This window comes from Xyrauchen texanus, chromosome 9 (genome assembly GCF_025860055.1).
Source record: "Xyrauchen texanus isolate HMW12.3.18 chromosome 9, RBS_HiC_50CHRs, whole genome shotgun sequence".
Classification (NCBI taxonomy): Eukaryota; Metazoa; Chordata; class Actinopteri; order Cypriniformes; family Catostomidae; genus Xyrauchen; species Xyrauchen texanus.
In genome coordinates this window covers 20,558,295-20,576,715 of record NC_068284.1, presented here as the reverse complement: position 1 = coordinate 20,576,715, position 18,421 = coordinate 20,558,295, and the positions used below count along the sequence as shown (strand labels likewise).

The following is an 18,421-nucleotide window of genomic DNA, read 5'->3' as shown; positions in this document are numbered from 1 at the left end:
AGTAATATTTTATGAGCCATATTCAGGCCTCTGAAAGCTCACATATAATATTATTTGCAGACATGTCATTGAGCCGGTCACAATGCTCTTATTTGCCATTATTATTGTTTATGTCATAATGTTGAGGCTCATATAAGTGTATCTGAGTGTGATAAAAAGGAGAATATAAGGAATATGGGAGGTATACTGCTTTATTATATTACAATAAAACAGTGTGCACATTATAATGCATCATGCAAGAACACAGAGAAATGCTTGCTTTGTAAAATGCAATCTGCATTTTGAGGGAAAAAATTAGATATCAAAATACATTTTGCTTTGAGTTACAGACCTTTATTGCTTTGGATCAAAGCCCTGGAATTAGGTCAGTGATTGATTCACTTAAACATTACAAAAGCAGTAAATATTTAACTTTATATTGCCTTTCCAAAAAATATTCACTCCACATGATCCACAAAACTTCCTGCTCTACCAAATGTTTGTTGTTGATCTACAGACAATCTAGCCATGTTGAAGCAGCATGTTAGGAATGGCTTTTACAAGTGAAAATGCTTCTTCACGCCACAGTGAAGATTTTTAAACTCTTTCATAATTTAATTCAAATGTTTTCAAGTCATCAGGTCGCCTGTCAAAAAAGAGAGTCTTAAATATTGATCTGTTTCTCACCCACACTTTTCAGAGTCTTATGAATTACTTTTATGCTGCCTTTTTGTGATTTTTGGGGCTTCAAAGTTCTGGACATTCACTTGCATTGTATGGACCTACAGAGCTTAGATATTCTTCTAAAAATCTTTGTGTTCTGCAGAAGAAAGTCAGTCACATCTGGGATGGCATGATGGTAAATTATGAAATAATTTGAATGTGTGTGTGAATTATCCCTTTAAGGTAACAATTGCAGGTTACCACTTTTTACAAATTTTGTACTCTAAACATATTTTGTTTTCATGTAAAAAGTGGGTCTTTTTTGAAGATGTAAAGGAACCCAGAGTTCATGTTTGTAGCCTATTATCCATATTAAATTACTTAAACTGTTCAGGACAAGCCATTGTGCAACTGTCAGACCATTGTCACTGTTGATGACAAATACTGTATGTTTACATTTCAATTACCCTTTTATGAAATGTTGGTGGCAATAAAATATACTGCAAACCTCTGTGATTCCCTTTAAAACAGTAGTGAAACTGTTTTTAAGGAAAAGCGACCAGCACATTTCCAAATGATTCTTTTCGGCAGCCAGTACGTTCCTGTTTGTCACATTTAAAATTAATCACAAACAAGTATGTGATTAAATAGAAAGCAAAGCTGGTCTACTTTTTTCAATACAATTTCAAATCAATCGACAGCATTTGTGGCATAATATTTGTTACCACAAAAATAGATTTCGACTTATCCCTCCTTTTTTTTTTTTTAATAAATAAAATAAAATACAAAAATCAGTGAGAGTTACAATGGAAGTGAATGGGCCAATTTTTGGAGGGTTTAAAGGCAGAAATGTGAAGCTTAAAATTTTATAAAAGCACTTACATTAATTATTCTGTCAAAGCTAGTGTAATATTTGAGCTGTAAAGTTGTTTAAATCATTGTTCTAAAGGATGTATGAGGGCATTCAGCATTACGTCGTCATGGTAACAAAGTTCTGAAATTGACTACAACTTAACACAGATAAGGTTAGGAAGCAATTTTATCACACTAAAATCATGTTAACACATTTTGTTTACGTCTTGTGGCTATTGAAACGTACATTTTAAAGTTTACAGATTGGCCCCATTTACCTCCATTGTAAGTGCCTCACTGTAACCCAGATTTGGGCTTTTGTTTTTAAGGAAAAGTAGGGACTCAACATTATGCCACAAATGCTGTCGACTGATCTTGTTTTGAACCCAGAATATTCCTTTAAACCTCTTTTTTTACCATCTTGGTTTTGATCATTTGGTGTCAATTTTAAACAAAGCCACAGCATATCTGGTGGAGAGTGTTTGTTTACCTCATAGCTATTCCCCACTCCTGTCTGGTATTTAGTCTTGTAGAAGATATCAGAATTGTCCGTATTTAAAGGTGCAATCTTGGACTTACACTGACACTAGTGGCTTGAATGAAGCATTGTTTAAAATGAATAGTTTTCAGTTTCTGATGTCATTGTAGAAATGTTATACTGGTCATATGATTCTAAAATTGCAGCCCCCATGTGTGGACCCTCTCCATGTAGAATAAAACAGCTTTTATAAGGTTACTGATATGACTGGAGTCTTCATCTTATTGTGAACGGTCATGATTTCTTACATCCATCCATCCATCTTCAACCACTTATCTGAAGTCGGGTCACGGGGGCAGCTGCTCCAGCAGGGGGCCCCAAACTTCCCTATTCCGAGCCACATTAACCAGCTCTGACTGGGCGACCCCGAGGCGTTCCCAGGCCAGTGTGGAGATGTAATCACTCCACCTAATCCTGGGTCTTCCCCGAGGCCTCCTCCCAGCTGGATGTGCCTGAAACACCTCCCTAGGGAGGCGGCCAAACCACCTCAACTGACTACTTTGGACGCAAAGGAGCAGCGGCTCTACTCCGAGCTCCTCACGGATGACTGAGTTCCTCACCCTATCTCTAAGGGAGAAGCCCGCCACCCTTCTGAGGAAGCCCATTTCGGCCGCTTGTACTCGCGACCTTATTTCGGTCATGAATGATTACTTACATAGCAAAATTACAATTCATGTCTTCAGGAGTTAAACTTTTAATGAGGAAAAAAATTACTATTAGATATCAAAATCAATTTTGCTTTGTGTTACAGACCTTCATACTTTGGATCAAATACCTGGAATTTGGTCAGTGATTGACTCACATAAACATTACAAAAGCAGTAAATATTTAACTTTATATTGCATTTCCAAAAAATATTCACTCCACATGGTCAACAAAGCTTCCTGCTCTACTAAATGTTGATAGTTGATCTTTGTCCTCTTCATATTAAAATTCTTCTTGTGACCTGCTATGAGCAGGGATGGGCAGTATTTCATTTGAATTACAAAATATTATTCTTTACTTTATATTTTAAAGTCTTTGAAAAAACAAACAAATGTAATTTCTATATAAATACATTTAAGTTTGGTATTTGTTTATTTTCAATATACATCTGATACTTTGTGCCAGTCATCTTCTTTGTTAGGCTGCTGATTTCCTGTATCAACTAGTTCTGGCATGCACCCCAACCCTAACTTTCATCCAGACCACACGAGATGCAGATGTCAGAGAGAGCGGCTCAATGATACAACGACATGTCACGCATTCATGTGGGAAACAAAATACGGAAGAAGCCAAACTTAAACAACAATGAACGATGGCAGAATACCTTTTTCTGTTGTAGCGGAGAATAAACGTTATACATACGATATAAGAATATCACTAATAAACTACATATATGATTTCTTAATGCATGGTATATAACATATTATTAATTAATTTGCTTCAAACAAAGTGTGACAAAGTGTCAAATATAACAACGTAATTGAAATAAATTACAGAAGTTTAAATAATTTTGCAAAATCATTGTTTTTCATCATCTTTCATGTCGAATGAATCATGAGCTGAATGAGCTTCCATCGTCCCAACTCGTAAACTCTCATCTTCAGAGTTTCCCACTCATTAATACGGTCATTCATGTGCTCAGAACTCGTAATTACAATATTTCCGACTCCACTTGAAGCGCACGTGTTGAAACTTTCCGCAGGAGTTTGAAGTGGCATTCATTTGCTCTTTTCCTTGTGGAAAGTTGGAAATGCAGCATAATATAAGCTACTCATTGTAAAAACATTATAATTGTTGGCAGGTTATTTATTTTCCATTAAAATATTAAGGCAGCTATGATACTTCTCGCCAGCCAATGCAATAAATGTCAACAGTGAGGAAATCAAAACTAGTCAGCAGCCAGTTAGTGTAACCGGTCCTGCTTGACCCACTCTGTGCAGGATTCGAACCAGCGTCTCAGGCATGGGAGGCAGGCGCGCTAAGGAGGAGGCTTAAGGTTACAGCCTCTAGTATCAGTCGCTAATGTGCCTCTTGAGGCCAGGCGAGTAAGGTTTACACACACTGCACAGCATGTACAAGCTGGCTACTGTTACACCCACCCACCTAAACCTCAATCATATCTGGATCACGGCACCACTGACACCAGTCCTGCTCAACCCACCTCGAGTGGAATTCAAACCGGGGTCTCCTGCATGGGAGGCGTGTGCGTTAAGGAGGAGCCTAAAGGCTACAGCCTCTAGCGTGAGTCCCTAGTCTGCCTCTTGAGGCCAGGGGAATGAGCTTTACACACATTGCACAGCACGTACCAATTTTTTACATTTTCAATTTAAAAGTACTTTATTGGCATGATTGTGTTTACATACAATATTGCCAAAGCATTAATACACAAAACAGATAATGACAAGACAAATAATAATGATAAGATAGAATTAAAATAAGGTGCCAGGTAATGTCAAATAAAAAAAAAAACTACTACCAGCTGGCTACCGTTACACTAGTCTAGCGAATTCACTAGCTATCGTTAGCTAGATCATTAGCTAGAGAGCTAAAAAGGAACATCATTATGATTTGCCTTTAGTTAACGTGAAGAAATAAAAGAGAACTGGCAAGGGGAAAATGGCATTAGCACTAGCACTGGACATTAGTGCTATCTAGTCAGTCTTGTATTTAGTGGCATTACTCCTTGTTAGATTGCAAGAAAAGTCCCCCTCTTTTACATGTGATTTATTTAATAGGGTTCGCCAGAATAATAGCAGGCTGCAGTGTAAACTGAACAGAAATAAGTATAGAAATAGCTGCTATTTGGCATTTACCATATACAACCCCAATTCTGAAAAAGTAGTGATTTGTAAATTATATTAACCCTTTTCTATATTGAAAGCGCTACAGCTAAACATTATATGATGTTTTACCTTGTGAATTTCTTGATTTTTTTTTAATGTAGCCTACAGTATAATCAAATCAGATGATTGCATGCTCCAAAAAAATTGAGACAGTTTAAGAGTAATAACAATTTCACTAGTTAAAATAACAAGATAATGTGAAACAGGAGATGTTAAACAGGTGAGGCAATCATGTTAGAGTACACAAGGAGCCTCCAAAACAGCCTAGTACTTCAAAAAGTGAAGATCATTCAAGACTTGTCAATTTGACAACAGATGCCTCCGCAAATAATCCAGCACTTTCAGAACAATGTTCCCCAAAGACAAATTGGAATTATTTTGGGCATTTCACCCTCTACAGGTGCACAATATAGTTAAAAGATTCAAGAAATCTGGTCAAATCTCGGTGCATAAAGGGCAAGACAGAAACCACTTCTTAATGCTTCTCTGATCCCTCAGACATCAGTGTCTTAAAAAACATAATTCATCTGTAATGGATATCATGAACATGGGCTTGGGATTACTTCAGTAAACCTTTGTTAGTCAACACCATTTGCCACTGCATCCACAGATGCAAGTTAAGACTTTACTGTGCAAAGCAGAAGCCATACATCAACACTGTCCAGAAGCGGTGCCAACTTCTCTGGGCTCGGTTTCATCTTAGATGGTAAGCAGAACAGTGGAACTGTGTTTTTTGGTCTGAAGAGTCATTTCAATTCGTTTTTGAAAAACACAAAAGGACCATCCAAGCTGTTATTAGTATCAGGTCCAAAAGCCAGTGTCTGTATGGGCCAGGGGTGTGTCAGTGCCCATGGCATGGGTAACTCGCACATCTGTGAGGGCACCATTAATGCAGACATATTTGTACAAATTTTGGGGCAACATATTCTGCCATCTAGCACCATCTTTTCCAGCGACATCCCGGAATTTTCAGCAGGACAACTTCAAACCACATAAGCGAAGAATGCGGGTGCTAGATCGGCCTGCCTGCAGTACTGACCATCTCCAATTGAGAATGTGTGGTGCATTATGAAGCACACAATACGGCAATAAAGAGCCTGCACAATTGTGCAGCTGAAGACCTGCATAATGGATGAATGAGGTAAAATTCCACTTTTTAAACTTAACAAACTTGTGCCTTCCGTGCCTAAATGCTTAAGTATTATTAGAATAAATGGTGATGTTTCACAGTGGTAAACACTCGACTGTCCCCACTTTTTTGGAGCGTGTTGCAATTGTCTGATTTGAAATTACTGTACATAAATAATAATTTAAAAAAAATATGAAATTCACAAGCTGAAATATCATATAGAAAAGGGTGAATATAATTTACAAATCACTCTGTAATGGGTTCAGGATGGGCAAGGAGGTGGGAACAGGTAGAACATTCAACAACTTTAATGATGTACACACACACACATTCCTTTTTGTTTTTATTATCATTTTCCATACTGTCCCAACTTTGTCAGAATTGGGATGTATATAATTTGCTTTAATTGACTGAAGAGGAAGATGAAAAATAAGAAAGGTTTCTAAGCAGTTGTACACCAATATGTTCTTTGCATTCAGAATCAAGATAGATTTCAGCCTAATAGTGATACTTCATTGAATGGCCAATTTGATGTAATAAATAAATGTATTTTGCATATTTTCAAGATACAAAATACTGTATTTTATTTAGATAATTTTTCCACACACTATTTGGTACTTTATTTTTCTACATTTAAACTAAGGTATTTTCATGTTTTTGTGCCCATCACTGCGGAGTTGTTTACAGCATGTTCAGGTGAAACATATGAAGATTTTACGCAGGAGCATCCAAGAGTCATAGGAAACAGTGACCCCAAGTAGGATAATCGCTTTGGGAAAGTAATAAATGACAAGACCACAACACATCTTTTACACCTTATTTACCCAATGTGCCTGGATTTCATTGAATCTAATACAGTTATTACTAAAGTTGAGAAATACTTAAAATTAATGGTCCCCTGTGCTATTTTATTTATTCATTCATTCATTCATTCAATTTAATGGGGCCCTCCATGACATGAAACAAACATGGCCCTTGTGTTATTCCAGAGAGGTGATTGATACTAACAGATGGGGGTGTCTCACTGATTGGGGTCCCTGATTGTCAATTATCTGTAACAGAATGCATCTTTTCTCATTTCATTAGGTTAAAATGCATTTCATTGTGCAAAACCCCAATGCATTAATTATCACTTACAGTAAACAATATTTGGTACACAAGAATCCTGAATGTATATTCAAATTAAAAATAAACTATTTTTCACATTATTTCACAACTAATATAATTGATCATTCAATTGTAAACATACAACCTAAATTATATTTAAATATACAGTATAAAGCAATTACAATTAACCCAGTACATGTCATATATCAGTGCAGAGTCTAACAGAAATCTCTCCTCTGACACAACTTAAACATATGTTTGCACCATAAGCAAACAGGGATGGAAAAAATAAAATAAAAAATTACTTTATTTTTCAGAAGGACCATACAATACAAAAGGAAAATTTGATAAGGCAGTTGGTAAACTAGTTTATAATTTTAGCACTTCATCAAATGATTGACTGGAGTGATGCAAACTCAACATTCACTAAGAATCTTTAATGAACAAGTGGATACCTCCTTGGGTTGCTTGTGTATAGCTTCAAGGATGGCAAAAATAAGTAGACCAGAGGGGAAGCAAAATCTGCCCTCGATCATGTCTTATTTACAGCATAAGCCTGAAATAGAAACATCTTGCTAGAGCGTTGCTGCTGTGTTTGGTGGGATATGCAATTGCTATGCTATACAAGCTATACCTGTTTAAAGTACATGTTAAGAAATTATGTTTATGATGATGATTTCTACGATTGATTACATCTTACAAATTTAAAAAATGTGGTCAATATACATACACTTCTGGTGGACAGTTCTAATAACACTCAGCACTGTACAAAATTAAACTCTTTAAGAGTACAAAAACAGATCAACAATGAGAATAAAAAAAGTTTTTGGCAACATTTCTCTCTCAAAATGTGATCCCGGTATGATATGAAATCAAGGAGATGTGTCACAGAAGCTACATGAATTATAAAAGAGACTGTAGAGGGGAAAAAAAAGCTTATTAGCACAATAAATTGGGCAGAAAATCTCCCTCTTGCTCAAATGCACAGGCATTAAGATAAAGCTATATCCAAAAACCATCTTGGAAATAACATATGCATTAAATAAATCATGGCCAATAATAATACAGCACGTACTACCAAACTAAAATAACCAAGTGAATACTGATGTTGGCATATTCCACAGACCAGATCTGATTGTTTCTTAAAAGGAGTAGATGATGGGTAGGTTGTGACAGAGTGCAAACTGAAAATCCTCTACAAATAAATCTGGATAATTTTTCTTAGGTAAAACAAATGACTTATTCCATCATTTTGAGTCACTTTGCCAATGAAGCAGAATGAGTTTTATACATGAAAGTAAAAAAGAAATTTCAATGATTATAAATCTGCAACAGTTTGGAATAGACACAATGACAATTTCATTAGAAAGCTGAGATTTTACACTTTACTTAAGTGCATAATGTAGTTTTGGGTCAAAGTGACTCAAAACGATGGAGCAGATCTCAAATAATAATACACGCCAGAGTGCTTCTGTAACATGCCATTACTAGCATGACTATGTAATGATTTAGTCATGCCCTTACATGTTCTGAAATTACATTGGAATGTGTATGAGAGGTGAAGTAGACAATTAAATGGGGATATCCTTTGATAATAGCTAAAATGTCTGTGCTTAAAATCTGCTGAGGTCAGTAATAACATTTCTCATAACCATTCTGTTGACATACAGATCCAAGGTGCATATCTTCACAGCAAGAAATCCGAGTGCGGATGTCCGAATGTTAAGTGTACTATTTTGATCGTTTAAAAAAAAAGTTGAGTGACTAGGTACCCTCCACAGTATGGCAGTATGGGCACAAAACAGAACACAAGGGGTTGTGCCAGCCAGTCCTTTTGCCAACCCTGCCACGGTGCTGAAGTTTACAAGGTTTTCCTGGCTGTGAGCACTCTGACAATGGAGCCCACGCCACCTGCTGAGAGTGCCTTGAGAGAGGACAGAAAGCAAGAATTAATTGTATTTAAATGGTATATTCCAATTAGAAGTGGGAATAATTGTGAATATAAGTCAGAGGGAAGTTAGAGTAACAAGTTGTCAGATTGTGTTGAGTTTAAAGCACACAGACAAGGTTGTTAGCACTGCTTGAGTGTAATGACTTCAGCCTCCATTGTGAAGAGAGGGGAGTAGGTACTGCATTTAGTACCAAAACTGTCTAGATTTTAGACTTTTTTTTAATGAACTTGGTAGTATTCTGCTACCTCTTTATTTGTTTTCATTTGCACCTCTACTACGTAATAAACATTTTGGGATGACATTCCTGCTTCGTACCCACATCTGTAATTATACTGGCTTGACAAAGCCAACATACTGTTATTCTACAGGGAGTCACGTGGCGCCATGCAAGGTTTAGACGCGTAAATGTCAAGCTCTGAGCACTTTGCTAGTTTTAATACTTTTTGTGTCATAAACTGGTGAGATTTGATACACCCTGTATACCTCCACAACTGTTATATGTTATATACAATGTCAAAGAATTCAAAATCCTCAGGCTCTGGAGACATTAAAAGACACTTACGTGCTCAAACTGAAGCCCCTGAGCAGCAGGCCGAAAGCCCAGAACTCAATTTGGCCAGTGAGGTGAAAGAGATTCAGCTTCAACTGTCGAACATGTTGGCAATGCTGATGAAGGTCGTTGCTGACTTGGACCATGGAGACGAAATTCACAGAGTTGGTTACAAGAGTTGCAGATATTGAGAACCAGATAGATTATCTGGAGTCATCGGAGAGGGAATATTTGGAAGACCCTGAGAATCGTAAAAGGCGAAACAACGTCCGAATTGTTGGAATTCCTGAGGACGAAGAAGGCCGAGATATGGTAAAATTCCTAGATGAGCTCTTCCAGAGTCCACTCAACATAACAGGCCATAAGCTGGAAATCGAGCGAGCTCACAGAGTTCCGGCTCGGAGATCCGTGGAGGGTGACAGGCCCCGATCAATTCTGGCCAAATTTCTGAGATCATCAAATAAAGATCTTGTGTGACACATGGAGTAAAGGAAGGCTTTCTTGGTAGAACCACAGCATTTTCTTTCATTTTCTCGAATTTGACAAGAGAGAAACGTGATTAATTCAAGGAATGCAAAAAACTCTTTCATCAACAGAAGGTCACTTTTGTACTGATGATCCCAGCCAAATTGAGAATAGATACTAAGGATGGCCATCAAAATATTTACATGCCCACAGCAAGCGATTTCCTTTATAAAGTCAATGGAATGAATAAATCATTGTTTGATGATCTCGATGCAGCCGAGTGGACCTGACTCACTGAACATTCACTTGACTGTCCGAGGAAACAGAGCGCCTTTTGAGTTTCTTTTTGTGTTGGTTCTGCCTAGCGGCTGGAGTTTGTTTTGTGGAAGAACACTCCTTCAGGAAAGTGTGTGGATGAATCTGCACGTTCTTTGTGCTTGTGCCTCCTATTGGATGGAGTTTGTTTTGTGGAATATTTCTTGAAAATCATTAGAGTGATTGGGGCATTTGTTACACTTATGTAACAGCCGAATGGGCTGGCTCACTGAACATTTGTTTGACTGCCTGAAGAAACTGTACTTTTTTTTTTTGGTGCTGGTTCCGCTAGCGGCTGGAGCTTGTTTTGTGGAGGAACACACCTTCAGGACAGTTATGTGGATGAATCTACATGTTCTTTAAGCAATCTGATGGCGAAATTGTCGCGGGGACTCACATAAGTGTACATGGACGTTTTGAGTTTAGAGGGATGGATGCAGGTTGACGCCGTCGTGCGCATGTTTTCTGTTTTTGTTGTTCTGGGGGATGTTTAGGGTTGATTGGTGCACCAATGTGGGAATGTGGTCTTTATAATTTTATTTTTGACACAATCAATTTTTTTCTCATATGTCAAAATGTAAAATGTTAATATGAGTGGATTTTCTCTCTCCACGTGGAATGTGAGTGGGTTGGGGGACCCCATAAAAAGAAGGAAGGTTATTTATTTTCTTAAACATAATAAATTTGATAAAGTGTTTCTTCAAAAAATGCAAATAATCTGTGAACAATAACTTTAATTTCGGCCTGTCTGTAACACAACGTTATTGTATGGTTTCAGAAGATATGGTTTATAGTTAATGAATTACATAGACTACTTTTATGGTGCAAATCCTTGTTCACTTTTTTGTATTGGACATGGTCTAGAAAGCTTGGACATTCTACTTAAGAACGAAAACAATAAGTTAAAACGACATGGGGGTGAGTAAATTTGGACAATTTCCTTCTGCTTTTCAATGAAGAAAGAAACTGAGGGGTGCTTTTTTTTTTTTACTTAAATATGAAAAGTTTCTCTCCCACTCATACAGATCTCTTACCTTTTCATGCCACTGAAGCAGAATGGCACTACTGTTGTCTGAGGGTTTTTCAAAGCCCTTGTAGATGTACTTCATGAGGAGGTCCACTCCAGTCTTATCCAGAGACTGAACAGCCTTTTCTATATCGCTAGTCTTGAAAGAGCTGAGCACTTTCAATACGAGGCCTTCAGCTCGGTCCTGAACACATAAACACACACAGTGAACTGGCTTGGAATGTAAATGAATCATAAATCATGAACCCATTTTTTCCACACATCAAGCAGATGTTTTTAGAAATCTAGTGGAAAAGTAATAATTGGACTTCAAATGTAGTATATTTAATGGACATTGTACAGAGAATGCTTATATTTTAAGGTGACTTAGGCTTAACTCACCTTCACAATCTGGTTCTTGGTATTGATTGGTGGATTCTTCAGTACCGCCTGTAAAGCTCCCATCATGTTACCTGTACTCTGCACTAAGGAAAATACCTCAGAACTACTTTCATTCAAAACTAGCCATTAATTTTATAGAAACATTAATTTCCATTAGGGCTGCACAATTAATCGAAAAACTAAATCGCGATTACGGCTGCCTCAATTATGTAATCGTGAAAACTGATGATTACAGCATTCAATTTAAGTCTGCTCCTGTTGCGTCAATGGTTTCTATTTACAACATGTTTTTGCAGCGGTTGAGTATTCTAACCAATCAATAACATGTCCGTTGAGCAATGAAATGGCAAAGGCCAATCAGAGCCGCTTGGATTAGTCCTCCGTCCTATCAGTGATGACAACTGATCCTAATGCGCAAGTTTTAAACTGTCTGAATACCCAGATGCTTGCATTATGTTCTTGTTCTGTACGTGCAATACACAAAAATTAATACTGAAGAAACATCACCTGACACTTGAAAAGAAGCTGTAGAACAAGAGCGAAAAGGACTTTGTAAATATTTTGGATCCATTTCATATTGCACCGCTCACTTTTAACGTAGATGTTAAATACACTGCAAATGAGCAACACGGCAAAACTAAAACGATCCTGTTCTAATCAATGCACAGATGCAGTGTAAATAATTGAATTGTTATGCTGATTAAACAGCTTTGTTTTTAATGAGAGCATTCGCGAGAGTGAAGAACTTTGTGTGGATCGAGCATCACTGAGCTTGCGTTGAAATGCAGGTCTCAAACAGTGTAAACCTGCAGTGAGTGACAGCAGTCATTGTAATGGGAGAGTTTGCCACGTTGCTCGATTTCGGTGTACAATTTATTAAAAATGTATTAACAGTTTTGTTTTGTCATGTTAATAATAGGCCAGTGTGAATTTGATTTGTACAAAATAGTAATAAAATAATTCAGCTTAACTGTTCTTAGTGTGTTTTTCGTATTGGTAGATTTAACATTTTCAAAAATTGCACAAACTTTGATCGCAAATAACGATGATCTTACATGAACAAGATCACCATTGAAGATCTAACGGGATGAATGGTCACCCGTCTCGCCACCTAAGGTCTTACTGAATGCAGTAAATTGGTATATTTAAATCAGCTGTTAATAAGTTAAAATATTGAATATGCCATATTATTTACTGTACGTGGACTAATAATTTAAGCCGTAATTTAGCAATAATTAAATTTATTTTAATTTTATTTATTTTATACCATAGATATCCATTTACAATTATTTTAATTTGCCTTCCCTTAATCGCGATTACAATATCAAGACCAATAATCGACAATTATGATTTTTGCTATAATTGTGCAGCCCTAATTTCTATTGTAACCCACTCTAACCCAGATTTTAAATTGTTTTAAGCATGGACAAGTTGAAATACATTTTTTGTTGTAATCAACATCATTCCATGAATGCTGTCGTTTGAACCCAGAATATTCCTATAAATTATCTTATACCATGGTCTATTTGAATACTCTATTCTGATTGGTTGGAATATGTGCATTAAAACTGTTTAATGCACAGGTAGTTCCAGACAGTTTATCACATTTCTATATTAATGCGCCTACTCTGCAATGAGACATTGTGAGAGTTTTATTCCTCAGTTCAAACCACCTCCAGACGTTAATATAGAGTAGCAAGTCTGATGAGTCTCAGAGCGGGATTAAAATCTCCATGAAGTGCCCTGACCAGTACAGTTTTCTGTTGACATATTTGCCACTGAAACATGAAGTTGGGGTAGGACTTGGCAAACTGCTTGTGGCATTTTTAAGCAATAAGGCATACATTTACATTTATGCATTCGGCAGACGCTTTTATCCAAAGTGACTTACAGAGCCCTTATTACAGGGACAATCGCCCCGGAGCAACCTGGAGTTAAGTGCCTTGCTCAAGGACACAATGCTGGTGGCTGTGGGGATTGAACCAGCGACCTTCCGATCACCAGATTACCAGTTATGTGCTTTAGACCACTACGCCACCACCACTTGAGAGGCTTTGCGTCGTGCATAACAACGCCCTTCAACTGTGACTATGTTCACAATATAGCACGGCCTCTCATACCGTGCTTATTTTTATTATTTTATTGCTTATTAATAGCAACTAACCTGAATAACACATACAGTTTAATGGCACAGACGTTTGAAGGTAACTATCGCCCCCTTGAGTACTGAGATTTGTTCCTGCAACTGTAACACAAGAACACACGTAGAGCACGATCAACCAGACAATGCGTTGGCAATGTAGTGGCCAAGCACTCACATCAGTATTCATGTACTTGCACAGAGTATGTTTCAGCCTTTATTTATTATGCGCAATTCATGTTAAGCATAATAAACACGAGAGTGGATTTACTGTACGGAGAATGGAGACTTCACCTGCAAGTGGTGAGCCAGGTGTGGGAGAGATACGAGCAAGCTGCCATATCTCTTTGCATCACCTGAAAACACTCACTAGCTCTGTCATCTGGACCAGTGTCAAATACAAAACTGCACGAGAGACCCAGGGTGTGTGCAATAGACTAAGACAGCCAGAGAAAATAATAGTTATGAGATTTTAAACTCCAACATTTGTTTTAAAACTGTATGTATAATCTTAGAATGCAATGGCAATGTACACTCAAGTTCATCTCACAAAATAAACTTAATATGAATTTAATCTGCCCATTTAATCCTATTATTAAAAAAGTCCACTGGAAAATGGATTTTGTCCAACTTGTAATTCAATACTTAATTACAGCATGTCCACTGATTTCATGGCTTGTAAACATATAATTTTATCAGGGTTTAGACCTGTAAAATGTTGTCTAATTAACTTTCTGCAAAAAAACTAAAGATTTTATATATTTAAATAATCACAATAAATGATGAGTAACCACTTTTAATAGAGTCACAGCCATAATTGACGTGGTGGTGAAGTACAACCGGACGAGAAACAGAGTATTACACAATGCATAAAGGCGCGCGTACACAGTGCGATTTACGGCTGTCATGCAAGCTACTAACCGGGAGAGATCGCGTTGAAATCTTTGGTGCTCATATGGTCGCAGCTTGCATTGTGTGAGAGGAATTACGAGTGGAGCCGAGCAGCTCACGACCTCCCGATAATAGTTAAAACGGTCAAAAAAATGTCGGTGCAGTCGCCTTGATTTCATGAGCCAATTTGGTGATCTACCTTAAGTTGACCAATCAGTAGAAGGTGTTACAAATCACACAATCAATGAAAACATATCGGTTACGTACGTACGTAGCAGCCAAAGTTATCACGATGCACAGGAAAATTAAATGGTAATGTTTTTTCAGTTTGAACTTAAACAGACACCGAACAATGTTCTGTACGTGCTCGTTCATGAGGTGCACATGCATAAACTCCTAAAAAGACTTACTTGCTGGGGAAAACCGTGCTTTTGCCCAGTTGACATTAGGCCAGATTTTCCATATGGCAAAGCAGCAAGTCTGTGTTTGCTCAGTAGTGCCTCTGATTGGCTAGTCATAACCAATCGTTAATGTAATTCAAAACACACACCCCATTCAATGGGGTGAAGGCCGCATATATTTTGTGAATGTGCTGGAAGCCAGAGACAGACGGTTGTGAAGAAGTACTGCTCCATTTTGGCATAAAATATCTAATAACCTGTGATTGTTGCAGAGTCGTGAAATAACACTCAGCAATTCTATTCACAGAGCCTCCGAAATGGCCAGCAGGAGACACCGAGCATCAAATAGAGCATCTTTTCCCACTTCACGCATTTCCATGAGGGTCAGCTAGATGTGACGATCCATAAACACCAGGATGCTCATTGACTTGCCAATGGCCTGTGCAGTCACTTTCGTAGCTCGCAGTGCTAAGTCTGTAGCGGAGCTCTCTGAACGTCTCTGGATCGTAGCCTTGCTCGTCCGTTCGCGGGCGAGCTGAATAGGGCGTGCGCCAGGATTTTGACAGTTTGTTATGAACTTCAGGGAAGAACGGGGCAGATCTACGGAACACAGCCACTTTTCACAAGGCGAGAATGTGTAGGTTCCTCTGGAGGAGACCACTAGATATAGAGTTCTTCGACCGCCCTTGATGCATCCATCGGGTGTCACAAAAGAGGCAGGTGGGAGGGCACGGGAGGCCGAATCGTCCCTCAGATCGAGGGTGATTCACGAGCGAAGCGCTTGAGACTCATGCCCTCACAATGAGGGCAGTCTGTCTCCATGAGAGCCTGCTCTGCATGGGCATGGCCCAGACAGTAAATGCAGCTCTCATGCTGGTTTGATGGCAGGATTTGCCTCTCGCACAAGGAACACTTACAGAATGACAGCTTTAAAATGACGTGAACACCGCTGTCATAACGTTGCGGCCCCACTGGGAAAATTCCCAATCTTCCCAATGGCCTGAGCCACAGTATGCAAAGGACTGTCATGTCTTAAGGTCAATATTAGGTCAAAAATGGCAAAAAAGAAACGTCTTTCTCTAGAAACTCACCATTTAATCGTTGTTTTGAGGAATGAAGGCTATACAATGCTTGAAATTGCCAAAAAACTTAAGATTTCATACAAACTACAGTCTTCAAATCATGGTGGCATAGTGGGTTAAAGCACATAACTTTTAATCAGAAGGTTGCTGGTTCGATCCCCATGGCCACCACCATTGTGTCCTTGAGCAAGGTATTTAACTCTAGGTTGCTTCAGGGGTATTGTCCCTGTAATACGGTAAGTGCACTGTAAGTTGCTTTGGATAAAAGTGTCTGCCAAATGCATAAATGTAAATAAATGTCAAAGACAAAGGACAACTAAATCTAACATTAAAGAAAGAGATGTGGAAGGCCAGATGTACAACTAAACAAGAGGACAAGTACATCAGAGACTCTAGTTTGAGAAATAGACGCCTCACATGTCCTCAGCTGACAGCTTCATTTAATTTTACCAGCTCAACACCAGTTTCATGTACAACAGTAAAGAGAAGACTCAGAAATGATCCAAATACCAACATGAAGAGAAAAAAGTGTGCAAATACATCATATTCTAGGATTATGCTTTCTGCTTCATTATATGAAAGGAATCCACATTAAATCAGTAGTTGTTATAACAACTCAACGATGATTGAAAGATATCTGCATTAGATTATATGTAATTATTTGTAATGTTTACATGCGCTAATTCTATCACGCTAGCTCCTTTGCCATAGTATTGCACCTATTACCCCAGTATGCCAGCATTCGCCACAGTAAAATAGTTATAGAAAATCGTGAAAATGTTTTTATACTTGCTTTTAAAAATAAGACATACTACCAGCCATAATTCATGTCCGAGACGTCTTCATATATCAGTCTTTCAGTATAAGCTACCCTCATGTGCATTACATGCCACAACGCCACCTGCATGTGTTAAACTAAACTGTCCAATAGTGTCTGCGACTCTGAAGATGACACACACGCACAGGTCAGATTTTCCCGCTCGTTGATTACAAAAACTATAATTTATTTTTGATGAAAAAAATCAGTCATTTTTTTTTAGAAACTGCCGTTTGTTTTTCATTTATTTAAAAATACTTATTTCAGTTTACGAAAATGCTTCTTAATGAATAGTTTCGTTTCAGTTTACTAAAATAACCGTGCCCCACGACCACAATTTCAGTTTCTAAGCACTTCCTGTATGTATCGGGCACAGCTTTATATACTGCATGCGTTAACCATTGTAGCAGTAATTACTTTTAATGGCCATAAAGAGTTGTACATTTCTTATGGGAGCAGGTAGTGTGCACATCCCAAATGAATGAAGTCACTGACTACCACACCCTTGTCTACCATTGAGTAGACAGCATATCAAATAATTGCAAATTAGCTTTAGAGTTACAAGAGTTTCCAAAAACCGAACAATTGAAATATCATGCAACATGAAAGCTATAGGAAAAATAATCATATAAGTAACACGACTGAAAGGATATGATCTGATGAGAGAATCCACCTCAGCCTCATCCGGACCCAGCTGATTTTCTCCGCCGTCCTCTTCGTCTACAAACTTGTTTTCGTCGTACTCATCTACATCGACCTTTCTGAATCGATCTGACACCGTGTTCTTCGACATGGCTGGTTCGATCACGCAAGCAGAAACTGTTTGGTAGTGTGCTTTTCTAGTTTTGAACAGAGTAGTACCAGCACTTTCAGGAAGCAGCTTGGTCGCTTGTGGCCTTCCGCATAGAAGGCGCCCCCTGTGGCTGAGGCCTGAACGAACACCTTCAAAATGACATCACGTGTCATCCGTTGGCTAACTGTAGGAGGCACCCAAGAGCTGTCTTTCATTTATCAAAAAATATATTTACCTGTAAGTTCACTTCCAACTCAATTACCTTCTTGGTTAGTTTTAGCAACATTATTTGCAGTTTGCGGACCTAGAGTTATCTTGAGTTAAAATCCCCTTCAAGTTAAAAGGATTCAGTGTTTCCTTTACACATGCTTAAGTGTTTCAGCCCTATAGTCAAAGATGCATGCAGCGAGAAGTCTCATGCTGCAAACTGCATTCTCATCCTGCATTATGACAGTGTGTTAAGTTCTTCTAAAGCACCGAGTAACAAATTTCTTCTTTTTTTTTTTTTTTT

At 38.0% G+C, this 18,421-nt stretch overlaps 1 protein-coding gene across 1 annotated transcript; it reads right to left on the bottom strand.

Moving 5' to 3' along the window:
- Positions 1 to 4,451: 4,451 nt before the first annotated feature.
- Positions 4,452 to 18,045, bottom strand: LOC127648976 (actin-related protein 2/3 complex subunit 5-A-like). The gene is made up of 4 exons (XM_052133841.1): positions 17,772 to 18,045; positions 11,787 to 11,860; positions 11,413 to 11,589; positions 4,452 to 9,020 (listed from the first exon to the last, which is right to left on the bottom strand). The coding sequence occupies exons 1-4, from the start codon at positions 17,908 to 17,910 to the stop codon at positions 8,958 to 8,960; spliced, it is 453 nt and encodes a 150-aa protein (XP_051989801.1). The 5' UTR covers positions 17,911 to 18,045; the 3' UTR covers positions 4,452 to 8,957.
- Positions 18,046 to 18,421: the final 376 nt, after the last annotated feature.